The sequence below is a fragment of the Chiroxiphia lanceolata genome, chromosome 3 (assembly GCF_009829145.1).
Source record: "Chiroxiphia lanceolata isolate bChiLan1 chromosome 3, bChiLan1.pri, whole genome shotgun sequence".
In the NCBI taxonomy this organism is placed as follows: domain Eukaryota; kingdom Metazoa; phylum Chordata; class Aves; order Passeriformes; family Pipridae; genus Chiroxiphia; species Chiroxiphia lanceolata.
In genome coordinates, this window is record NC_045639.1 from 63,451,323 (window position 1) to 63,464,894 (window position 13,572).

Genomic DNA, 13,572 nt, shown 5'->3' on the forward strand with positions numbered 1-13,572 from the left:
TGTTTTGTTCTTTTTTTTTTTTTTTTTTTTTTTTTTTTTATATCTTAAGCTAAACTGGGAGATAAAGAATTGTAATGATCTTTTCAGAAGGAAGGAGTATGTTTATTAAATTTTTAAGCAGCATTTCATGACTCCTTTGTCCTTCAGACATTTCCAAATTTTAGACCAAGAAAGATGGACAGAAACCATGTTCTGTCTATGGTGTAATAAGGCATTTAGGTTGAAGTCAGCAGAAGCCAACAGAGTGGAGGGGTGATTTAAATATAAAAAAAAAGTATTCATTTTGTATGCAATAAAGCTTTAGTACTTACAGCTGTCCTCTTCTTCAGTAATACACTTCACAACATAACAGGCATAGATGAAGCCTGCCAGCTGAAACAGAATGTAATAGCATTAGATGTCAGACAAATACGACAGAAAAACAAGAGACTTTAGAAAAGCAACAACAGAAACAGAAACAAAATTCAACAGACTGTCTTTGATGAGGTATAAACATAATTCTCTACAACAGTTTAGTAATTTTAATTGGAAATAGTCAGGGGAATTTTGCATCTTTCTTGAATATCACATCCTTCAATAAAACTTCCAAAAATTGACCAAAGTTTTTCCAATAACTAATAAACTTCTTTTTAATTATTGAAAACTAAAAAAGCAAATGAGTGGATCAATGGTTGGATCAATGGGCTTTTAGCCACTGATAATGTAAAGATTTCTGTCAAAATCAGATTTGTTATCCAACAAAACCTGACCCTCTAGCAGAACTTTTTTTAAAGTCAGAACCTTGCCAGCTAAACAAAGGACAAATTCAGTGCACTTGTAAACCAGCTTTATAGTGATATTTTATCACTTGAAATTATGGCTGTGGATTAATGGGACTTGGTCCTATATCTGCAATAGTCCCCAAGCCTCAAGACATATCTTGCACTTTGGATAGGTCTGGATGTGTTTACATCAGCATCTCACATGGCAGCTGCGAAATTTGTATCTTGTTCCTTTCAATCCTCTCTGAAGAGCATGCCCAGAATTGAATTGTAAGCAGAAGCAATTGGATTTAAAGAAAATGAAAATCTCAAGCAGTTATTGAAGTGTCACCTGAAAAAAATAATGCAAAAAGGAATAAATGGCCAAAATCACACATCCAACAGGCCAGGTATCATATGAGTCCTCTGCTAGTCCCTCGATCAAGTTCTATCATTGCCAAGAAGTCACACCAGAAGTAACAGAAAAAATACTGGAGCAGCAACCCGAGCCATGTGTTCCTTGCTTTACACAACTTCCTTAACATCTAGGTCTGGAGAATTTTCTCTACTAAATAATAATAAATCATTTTTCACCCTTTAAATCATTGCTGAAATTTGCACAGTAAGACGTCAAAAGAACTCAAGTTGATTGGTCTCTTTGTAGTGAAAAGTGAGCCATGCTGTCGAAATCTATTATTCTGCACAGGTCATCTCACAGAGATATTTTCATGAGCTGCAAGCCCATCTGTACACTTTGGGAATTAGTTCTTTATACAGATAATAAAAATGCCTAGATGCTCCAGCCAGGACAGAACTCTCTTTGTGCATGGTACAAAACCCATAATCTCTGGCTGAGGGAGATGATGCTCTTAATTTCAATTTGAGTAATCAGTGGGTTGGAGAGTAGAAAAAGTGAAATCTGAGAAACCATTATGAATGCTGGTTAGTGAAAATGGATTTTTTTTTTTCATTAATCCAAGGTACATGTACAATCACTGCAATACTGTGGGTTCTTAGAGCCCTTAATATTACCGATATACAAACTAAATGCAAACAAATCCATTATATTTCCAAGTACATTCATACCTGAGGCAGTGACTGTGCCTAGTGTACTCCGGGTCTTACACAGATATTCCTGGAAATTCTGTCAGTTTTCTATGTAGAAAGCTCCCCATACCCACAAATGCTATCTTCTAACACACGTATGGGTGAGAGATGGCTAAAGGTTAAAAAAAAGGTCAGCCTCAAGGCTTTTCTGAAGAGATCAAGACTTGATTTGGAGATCACATTGAAGCCAGCAGAGATATTGTCTGCTAACTGCTTAAGTTCCATTTGGGAGCCCAGAAGCTGCATTACAACAGAACTAAACCATTAATTTTGTCATTTATTATAAATCTGCCTTATAGTGCTGCTGGGAAGATTTTACACCTGGGAAGGATGAAATATTCACTACTGGACACAAAGAACTCACTGTACCAAGAACAGTGGCATTCAGCTAATATCAGCATTTCATGTCTGTTTTATTGGATCACTATTCCCTTTAATTTCTTGGCTTCAAGACAGAGGACTAATTTTCTCCACTGACTTATGCCCTGTATAACCCCATTGACTTCAATGACATTACATGAGGTTTAATTCAGCAACAAAGTAGGCCCAGAAAGGTTGTTCATAAGTGATTCCATTTTTGGATGTGAACCCCGGCTTAATAGTTTTTCTGTTCTCTTTCTACAGACCATCAGATCCCAGATAGTTGAATAGTTGCATCTCTAGTAGGCTGCTATGGTAATCCTTTTCTTGCAATACAGTTCAATACTTTACTATCTTCTAAACCACCACAAATTCACTCATTGTTAACTGAACTTCTCTTACAAAGCACAGCAAACAAACTGTATGACAAATGATGTTTACAGCTGATCTTCTAATTGTATTCAGTTACATCCCTTAAATCTCTAGGGAACTCCTTGGATATACAAGCAAATCCTACAGCATTTCATCAGATGAGCTTTTTGATTAAACGTGTGCCTTACAACTCAGGTTGTTCTGATCTAAGTACAAATGGAAGCTTTTTTCCCATGAGATAATCAGAGTTCATAAAATAAAACTCCCCTTCTTCCACATTTATCTAACCCTTTGCTTGGTACACATAATAATTTTGTTTTAATTTAGATCTCACATTAGTTTTTTCTTTTTTCTCTTTTTTGTAACCAAGCAACTTCTCAGTTCTGATCCTGTGACAGCCATTCAGGATTTATCTTCTAATTGCATCAGCAGCAGTGGGCACAAATTCTGAGCTGAGGATAAGAACCAAAAGTGGCAGCTTTTACTTTGATGATGCTCAATGACCTGAGCCCATGGTGACTACAGAGACCTCTGGGATAGACATCAGGAACATGCTTTCTCCCCTGTGGACTAGGACTTCCCATAGGAAGGGTACCACTCATCTACACACGTAGCAGACATTTCTTGGGGATCAGACACCTAAATTGTTAATGAATTCCTGCAAGGATGAAGGGCTCTCACAAAATTTACCGCCTTTGTTATAGTGCAGATGCACATCTTTGACCTTTTGTCTCGAAGAAAAGCACACTGCAATGTACCTATGTACAGCAGAAAAAAAAAATCCAAACAAAACTCTTCACTGAACACACTCCTCACCCTGGAGAAGAAGACGAGGGAAAGAACCAAATCAAATGCAAATGATAGAGCTCAGTCACATCACTTGATATATTCCTGGGAAGCCTTCAAACAGCAGCGCTCAGTGCAGTATAAGAATTACACAGAGTCTTCCCAATTCAGTATTTCCAAAAGATTTTTATCTTATGCGAGAAAGAAGGAAATGAGTCTTCAGAGATAAAGAAGAGAAGAAGCCGGACTGTCTCAGAAAATCACTTTAGAACTAGGAAATTTAGCTTGCAAACTCTTGTTGCTTTCCCTCCCTATTTATTTTTTTAATTAACCAATCTTTGTTTTTTATAAACCATGCAGTGATAAAAAGAAATAGGTGCAATGAACAGAAGATCAGTTCTGGATCCCAGACCCATCAAGATTAGGTGTCTACATCTGTCCCATTCATATTTTAATGATGTATTATGAGCCTCTAGAGGAGAAGGAACCATTAACAACAACTCTGCTCATTTATACATGTAGTGATTAGTGAATGTATGTTTTCATGAGCCTCATTTTCTGCAGCTTGAAAAAATTTGCTCTCTACAACTGTCCCTGATATGTCCATATGAGAGTATAAATGAGTACTGCTCTTTGCCTGCACCAGCTCCCTGGGTGTACTTTGAGGGCATCCTGTTGACCCTAATTTTACATACAATGATCTTAAACATTTGGGGGTTTTTTATTGGTTGTTTGGTTTTTTTCCCAATCTATAAACATTTTGATAAAACCAACTTTCCTTCTGCCAAGTTAAAAAGAAGAGAAGCAAAAGCCTAAAATAAATAAGCAATAAAACCACACTACTGAAGCTTTGGTAATAAGATTAATTACAGAATAAAGTTAATGCATTTTGTTGCCTTATTATAGCCATATAAGGCCAATAAAAAAGTAGATAGAATATTCCCCACCCAAGTCAGCAGTGTCCTGTTATGCTGTTAAAGACTTTTAGCAATCCTGAGTTTCTGTGAGTGTATTTCCAGACTTGCTGAAAATATCAAGTGCTGTAATGGAACTTAATCAGAATTAGTATTGATCAAAATAGTGTCTTTTTCCTCACTTTTATGGTGATGAATGTTTTTATACACTGCAAATAGCACTAGATTGGGAAAAAAGTAATTATATAAAACAGCATCATTCCTGGTCAAGGCCCTCACATTTCCCTCCTCTAAAGCAATGTAGATAACTATTACAAGTTAACTTTACTGAGCTGGAAACCTGAAACAAAAGTGTGACAAGAAGGAGGAAACACAAACTAAAAGTGGGTAAGATCTGAGTGGGATAAGGTGATGAGGAGAAAACTTCAGATGAAGATTAATGAGTTAAGGTTTATGGAAATGGTACGTAGTCTTGGCTTCATTGAATGAATATGTTTTATTCTATAACCTTACTTGGTCAGGAGAAATGGACCATAGACTTTCCTATGGGAAAATGTTACAGTATCTTCTGAAACAGCTGAGGTTTGTGTATTTACTTTTCATTATTAAGTTTTTTGTTTTAAGACCTAAGCAAAATATGGGTTAGTTCAAGCAATAATAATGCAGAAATACATGGAGATTCATTTTGGCCCTGGGAATGTTATATTGCAAAGGCTGGTGTTACGCGTCTACCCACATGCAAATTAATCATTTTTCTTGCAGTGGGATGCACACATAAAGCCTTTGTAATGCTCTGCATTTAAGGAACAGTGTTTCTTTAAAATGGATTTTTGAAGTCTGGAGATATATATATATAGATATCTCCACATTATGAGCAACTCAAGAAATGGAGAATTAGTATCTAGAAAGCTTCCAGTGTATTGATTCTCAGAAGAATAATACTCATTATTTAGCAGGAAAGGTGAGGCTGAGACCTTTCTATCAATATCTGTAAATTTAAGTTGGTGTCATGGGGTTCTAAAGCTGCCCCCTACAAAAACCCTTTCAAGCATGATTTCACTGCCTGCAGCAGTGCCGCATAAGTGAGTGAATATCATTGGTGGAGTTTAATATAAAACTTAAGCTACATTCCATGGAAACTACTCTGTTGAGGTACACTTTTATTTGTGCTTACATTTAACATTATGAGAACCCTGTCATTTCTCCAAGTTTAACTATCTTTCATCATAAAAGGAGTGTTGGAAAACTACTGGTATAAGGCCAGGTTCCTGATGGGGAATAGACTACGTGGCCTTGCTGTCCTTATTCTACAAAATTAAATATCTGTATGCTGGCTGGAAAGAATTTTTCATTAGTATGACCAAGTAGCTTTATTTTGTGCAATAAAATAATTATTAAAAATTAACATGTCCACAATAGTATGTAGGGAGTAATTGTGAAAATTAAAAGCAAAGTCAACAAAAATGGAAATGTCTTAGGCTGTGTAGTTGTCAAATCATTTTTCTTTCCTTTCTTAAGTTGAAAAGTGCTCGAAAGGTTTGGTGCTTCTTTTTAGCAGACACAATAAAAACATGAATCATCAATGCTGATGAGTCTGGACAAATTGGAAAAGAGAACTGTGATAAAAATTGCATTTATTTCACCTAGTGCCTCATAATCTTTTTTATTATCATCTGTCTAGAAGGTGCTTAGCATAAAATGTTTATTTCTCAGTGGACTGTTCAATTTCCTGGAGATTTCCTTTTTGTATAAGCATTTGAAGGTCACCATGAAGACCTGCTAGAATGCTTTTGTTTGAAATCCTTCTAGGCTCTTGAGTGCAGTTCTATCTTGTTCAGGACAACTGTTCCCTTAGCATCTTCCCTGGCAAGCTTTTTCAACTGATGAAGAGACTACAGAGGCGCTGAAAATCACAGCACTGACTTGTCAGAAAAGAGTTGTGCAAACCTTTAACAACAGTAGAAAGCAAGAGATACTTACCTGTTTTGTAGCTGTATTACAGACACTCAGCTGGACCCAAATTTCCAGAAAGCTTAAACTTTAGTGAGAGTTTTCGGCAATTTTGACCTAAAACTTTCTGTGAATCTTCCCTCTTCCTAGGTATTTCAATGTGATTTATGCTTTTGATAACCACATGTTATTTGGCACTTTTCCATGATTTTGTCTCAAGAGCTAAAGAGTAGGATGTCCCTTTTCCTGCCTCAGACATGAAAGATAACTTAAAAAGCCCCTAAAATGGGCTACCAACTTACACAAGATGGAACTAAGTATTGCTTATTGTTGACCTCTGTGTTAACTGCACTGCAGAGTATCTTGTAGATTCAGGCTTGGCACTGAACTTCACATTCCTGCTCCCACAGGCAAAATGCCCCAGCCAGGACTCTACTGGATTCCCTCAGGAAACTGAGGTAAGCATGTCTCGTTGGGCAGAGGGGAGGCCACAGCAGGCTGACTTCTGCAGATCCCCAGGTCACAGTTCAGGGCAAGGATAGGCCTGGGAAGAAGGAGCAAATTCTCCACCAGCTGCATTCAGCAGGTACTGGGTGCAGCTTAAATGCACATTGCTCAGTGCAGGCTGAATGCATTACTGCTGCCAAAAAAACATGTCAAAAACTGGAGAACTTTTAATTTTCTCTTTCTTCTTTTGTGGAATTGTCACTACTTTAATATTTTCTCACTTGATTAGGGTTAAGGAAGATATTTGGTTACATTTTTTTTGTTAATTCCATCCAATCCAAGTGTATGGGAAGTCCTGAAGATGGAAAAGTCTATTGCTCTGTTTCCTCTCATGGTGTATACCTGTAACCAAACTTGTCACTGTTAGAACAGAGTTCTGATGCATGGGCATCAACAGTGTATAGTGGCTGCTGTTCACATCTAAAGTATTTAGCCATTATAGCTGTGTAGATTGGGAAAAATAATTCCATTTATTTTTAAAACAAGGTAAACTGCCTCTTTCCATTTGGCAACACCAAAAAACCAAAACAAAGAATGAAGATAAAACAAACAAAAAAACTACAATGAAAGGGTTCAAAATACTCATCACCCCTTTTTTTCTGTTAATAGTAGGAATGGATTATTAAAGTGTAAGTATACATGTGTCTGTATGTGGGCTTTGCTCTTAAGGGTTTATAGCATAGAAACTTCTATGAAAAAAAACTTTGGAACTTTTACTCCTCTTGTCTTCTGGGAGAGCTTTGGAATGGTTTAATCATCTGGCTTTGGTATCTTACGGCCTTTGGCAGCAGTAGCTTTTCTTATCATTATGTGTAACTGTGTGTCACCTTTTCCAGACAGCCACAGGATTAGGATAAGAAAAATTGGTTCTTTATGCTGCAGATCTAACAAAGCCACAGAATCCTTACAGCCCACCAAATGAATGCCTAGCATTTTAAACTGAACTGTGTTAGAAGAAACAGTTGATTATCAATGCTATGCACTCTTTTGAGGGTAGCAGGAAAAAAAAAGTGTATTTGAAACTTGTGCAGATTGTATAGGGGGAAATATTTTGATGGTACAAGAGAGCTCTGAATTCCTGATAAACAAACACATATGAGTACTTCTGTTCAGTGAAAATTCATCCCTCCATGTTGAAGCACCCATATGGCAAATAAACCTCAATGTTTTGAGTGTGAACACTGGGCCCTCTGATCTGGGAAACAGAAGCATTCAGAGGAGAGTAAGTAGAAGATGAGATGTTGTGTCTGCCAGTTTCTCAGGACTGTGGCAAATCACAAAAACTGTACAAAGTAAAAATTCAGAAAGGAAGCACAGGCAATTTGCTCTTCTCCATCATTATATGTTTGATTAAATTAGATCATTGCTGTCACAAAAACAAGAGCCAGAAAATTTCATCAGAGGTAAGAGATTTTCCAGTAACAACTGACTCTTTCCCTGTGATGCTATTTGTTTTCCCTGTCATGAATTGCTGTTTATTTGAAGGCTCTGATGATGGTCACAGGGTCAGGAAACTTCATGGAACATGACAGCTTTGGCAGTGCACTGACTTCATGGTCATGGTCATGTTGTAACAACCTAATAACGTTCTGATCAAAATGTTCCTGCAACAGCTGGTGATGGCGGTGCTGACAAGGCAGATGGATGTATGGTATGCAAAGTGCACAGCACAGCTGATGCAACCCTTCAGCATCCTGAAGAGTCAAGCTCATTACTTTAACATATTAAAAGAAAAACAAATAAGATATTAGTAGGAACAGCTCTAGATAGTAGGATCTAGATGAATAGGGCTTGAACTTATAAAACCTGAATTTTGATTGATTATCAAAATACAATAATAGTAATTCAGAAGCCCAGTGGGAATTGTAGATTCTTAACAGCAGAAGAACTGACAGATCTCTTTGGTAGTGCCATTAGCAGCAGAGCTGCCAGGAAGGTGTCTAAGTCAGGTGGAGGGTTTGCCTGTAGAATATGGGAAGGTGGGATACCTGACAGGACAGCCTCTGTCTCTGGCAATGCATGTAAGGAAGATGAGGAAGAATGAACTTATTTTAACCCAATAATTCCCTCAACCCTCACACTCTGGAGTAAGGAAATAGAGGTATCTCAGTGAAAATGCAAAGCAGCATGCATAGGGTGCTCCACATCATTGCACCTCCCTAGGATCCACGCGTCTAGCAAATGCATTTCTTAGCACACACATTTTGCTCTACGTGCACAATATAATAGCATCAAGTGTCAGGGGGGTTTCAAGGTCAATAAAACCTCTTCCTGTGGTATCTAATGTTTAAAGTAACTGAACTCAGCTAATGTTGCAATGCTATTTTTCCTCTCAGCATTAGCCTACTGCAGGCTTTTTCCACCTTTGTAATCTATAATAAAAGATATGTTTCAGGGCTACCTTTTCCGTTCGGCAAAATCAACTAAGCAGGCTTCAAAAAGCAAATGCCAAAGTGCTCTGTGGAAATCTTTCCTGTGAAAGGAGAACCACTGGAGAGTTTAAATGAATATCACACCATGCAGCCTAGGCTGGTATGAAGAGAGATTATGCTCCAGAGGCTCCAAGCGGAAGGACAGTTTGAATTCCATGGCCAAAGGCACCTTTCCCCTTAAAGCCCTTCTCCTGAAGGGCAGGGGATCATTCTCTTGTTTATTCAGCATGAAAAATAGTGATCTCCTTGCTTTGAATGGAAATAGCTTGATGGCAGAGATCCCAGTCACCGCCTGGGGTGGCAGAATACATATGAATAAATTCTGCAATATGTGTGACCAAAAAAAATAATTGAACCTTTTAGCTGAAGATTCCAGTAACATCATATCACATGAGGCATTTTGGGGAAATGACAAATTACAAAGAGAGAACATTCTCGGAAAGGCCATGTCCTCAGAGTCTGTGCCTCATTGCAGGGAGTTAAGTGGTTGAGTTATATATTTGACAGTTTATGAACCTTGTTAATATAATGCAGTACCTGGGAGTGTGCCAGCCACGGTGATCAAGGAAGTCTGAATTAGACCTCTGCCATCAACAGACATCAGACGTCCATTTAAAAATAAATGTTTTGTCTGAACTGGGCATGTCTCTCCCTAAAGCAGGCATTAGCAGCTTGAAGCTCTGTGTAGCTCTCAGGAACACAGCACACATCTCTTCCCTCTGTCTCGGTAACAACCTATTTAATATGTTGATGAAAAAACTGCTTTGGTAGGAAGAACACAAGTGACTTTGACATGCTAGTCGCCATGAAAAATGTGAGTTTTGTGTTTTCTTTAACCCACATGTGGTGAAGGCTGCAGCTTTGTCACCTGTTGCAGGCTCAGGTCACTCAGGGCAACCCATCTAGTGGCAGATTGGGATGCCTTGGCCCCAGTAGGAAAGGTGAGGGAAAGCTTCTGCCCTAGCGGTCTCCAGCCAGCTTCCGCACTGGCAATGGACTGTATGAAATGGGAGCAAAAGCCATAGCCCTTTTCCTTCTGCTCTGACAACAACACACGCAGTAGCCACCATGCTGGTACAGCAGCTGTGTTCCTTCTTTGTCCCTGAAAATGGTCTGCCTTTCTTCTTGCCTCCAAAAACTCCCACTTCTGTGATGCAGAGCCACAGTGATCTCTAACATGAGTATCAAAACAGTGAAATCCAGCCAGGTTTTGTTTTTTTTTTTTCTTACAAAGTCTGTAACATTCAGATAATGGTGCCTATTTCACCAGGACAATGTAAGATTACAGTAATTATTATGACTTTTGGTTTGAGTTTTTGAATGAAAAGCATGAAAAGTGTTAAAACTGCATATTCTATCCTAAATACTTATTAATCCATTATATGAGATTACTCTGTGCAGAATACCAGCAATATGTTAATGCTTTATTTTTAATATTGTTTATATTTAATTTATGTATTCCAACTGCTTATAGTATCATTTCCTTTGCAATTCCCTGTCAAAAATACATATTTGGTAGATAGAAATTTAGTGTTATTGACTTGAATAGATACACCAACTCTTTGAAAAATGAGACAATATTATATCCTACTGAGGGTCAGAGAAGAAATGATTCTTAGATGTTTGGTTCCCTCTACATCACCAGTTCATTGTCAGAATTGAGAAATATTTCATCTGGTTGTGTTGCCTTGGCAGAATAAAGGGTAGAAGGATAATTTAACTGGAGAGACATGAAAGAACACAACACTGTGCAATGAGGTCCAACTTGCACAGCCATCTCTGAAGACCTCTGAGTTGTGCAGCTGTATAGCAGCAATAAACATAGTAAAAAGCTATGTTTAGTGAGGGTCTTTTTTCTCTGTTTTTTTATATATACAGAGTAAGTGGAAAAAGATCTATTGATATCTTTAAAACTTAATGAAAGAGTTTTAAGGAAAGTGTACATAGAGTTGAGTTAGACTTCTCAGGAGAAGGAATAAAAAACTTCTGTTGTCACAGGTCAGTTCTAATCATGTTTCCAATTCAAGAGCTTTAATCTGAAATATTTTCTATAATTTAGCCTATTTCCAAATATCCAGATACATGATGCTAGTCAGCAGCAAACAAAGTTGTACCTACTAGGAAGCATCAGGAGAATATTCGAAAGGAAGATGAAAAACATTAATTGCATTATAAGGCACTGGAGAACTGCTTTGAGAAAAATGAAACAGCACTTGAAGGCACTTGAAGTGTGTAGCCAGAGGGGAAAGAAGAGTTAACACATAGATGGAAAAAGAGACCAAGTGCTCAAGTGCACACAGGCATGCTGACTTACCCTTCATTTTTCAATGTGCCCTAATGGTAGAGTGTATTATCTAATGCAAATAAGAGAATACTGGGAATTAGGAGATGTGTCTGTACTATCTAGCAGCTGCCCCTTTCAAGTCATAGAATCATGGACACCTACTGACACACAAGAGACACTCAGGCTTGCCCCCATCTTTAGCTATGTAGTTTGCTAGTGCATGAAGACATGCGACTTCATCAAAACTCATGAGTTAGAAAGTTAGTTATTTAAAATGATTATGTGATTATGAGGTTAATAGCTAGGGAATTACTACATTATTTAGATACGATATTTATTGTGAAACTGCCCTGCTTTACAGAGTAGACAAAACTAGATGTCTTCATGTTTGCTCTCAGCATCCTCATCTTTCCATGTGACATTATTTATGTCACACCTAGAGCATCACAGATCATACCTTTTTGCATGATTTGTGAAGTTACCTAATAGAAAGTAAAAAACTTCAACCCAAACCCTACCTTAATAATCCAAAATACAACATATTCAACAAATAAAATTATTAAACACCTCGGTATTACCAGGTAAATATGGAAATTGATCTCTGTTAGGAGAAATGACAGTTTATGATGTTATGTGGAAAACCCTTACTTTGAGTTAGTGAATGGTCCTTACCAGCTACTTTGGACTTCTGCCTTCTACAGTGACAAGGTGCCAGAAATGATAATTGAAGCAAAAATATGTATGTGCTGCTATGTTATAAATCACTGTGAAAAGTGATTACTCCATGAGCAGTTTTTGCAGAAAACTAGCAATCCATTTGACCAGATTCTGCTTTGTAATTCACCCAGAAATTTTAGCAAGTTATTCCACACCTATACTTGCATAAGAGAGAAAAAAATGGGCAGAGTGGAGAAATAACTTGTATAGAGTAAATCTGCCATAGAAACCCCATTTTTAAATTGACTGAGGGACTTAGGAGCTCACTGATGACCTTTAGGGGAAGTGTGTGAATGATTTTTAGAGTGGGATTCGAGAGCTTTTGACAAAATTTTATTCTTTATAAACATCATATTAGGCATGGTTTTTATCCTATTTGATAGCAGCAAATGAAAAGTGATAGTTGTATTTTGTCAACACAGACAAACTCAAGGGAATTTCAATGAAATCATAACATTTATTGATAAACCTAGCTAATCAGGTGAATAAACTCTGGAGCCTTTCACTATAGAGGAAAACAATTGCTTTTCAATAACTCCATCCCTATTATCATTTATTAATTTGCTAAATGTTGTGCACATCACTAAGAGGGTTACTGAAATTCTGAAGATACACATTAATATATTGTTTGATCTAAGATTTAAAACAAACCACATTATATCTGTGAAGGTTCTTCTTGTTACAGATGAGCTACATTTCATAAACTCAGATTTATTTGGTTTGTCACATTTAGTGCAGTAAAACACTAATACTATCTTTCGAATATTCAAGAAGATATTTGGGAAGTTCTTGGAAACTGAGTAACAGAATTAGTGGGCAAGAAATCATGAATCTGTAGGAACATGAGTTTGCAGCATGAACACAGAAATATACAGGTATAACACATTAGGTATGCAAGTCCAGTGGAAGGCTGGAGACATTGAGAATAAATTTAGAGTTATAAAAAATGAAGGAAAAACAGACTCTGACACCCCCCCCACCCCCCCCACCCCCGCAATGTGTTATTCCAAAACAAAGAGAAACAGCAGCCAAAAATTCAGTGAACAGGAACTGGAATGGCATCAGGCCTTATTAGAGATAAAAGATTTGCAAGGTTTGACATACAAATGTGCTACTCAAATAAAATAGATCCTTTGCTTGGATGTCTACAAACCAGAGTATACACAGGTTCAATAAGAAGGTCTCTGTTTCCCAAAGAACTGAAGCATATCAGATACATTAATAATACTAAAGAAATAGGTTACAACTGAGGTTGAAAATGCCGAGAGATTTCATAAAAAAAATCATTAGGGCAGAAACTTCCCATTTCCAAAAGTGTTGCAAGTAGCATCTAAATTTGGTTAAGCAGCTCTAATCTGATGGTCTTGGTCCCTTTGCTTGAATGACTAGGGACCTGGTTGGGA

The 13,572-nt window shown here is 37.4% G+C and overlaps 1 protein-coding gene across 2 annotated transcripts in view; it reads right to left on the reverse strand.

Moving 5' to 3' along the window:
- NKAIN2 (sodium/potassium transporting ATPase interacting 2) overlaps nt 1-13,572 on the reverse strand; it is a 545,346-nt gene that overhangs the window by 29,704 nt on the left and 502,070 nt on the right. For both annotated transcript variants that reach the window (XR_004355980.1, XM_032682422.1), the window contains exon 5: nt 312-372. Coding sequence is in view for 1 of the 2 variants with exons in the window: in XM_032682422.1 (XP_032538313.1) it covers nt 312-372 (61 nt within the window). In the remaining variant the exon portion in view is untranslated. The remainder of the gene's footprint in view (nt 1-311; nt 373-13,572) is intronic.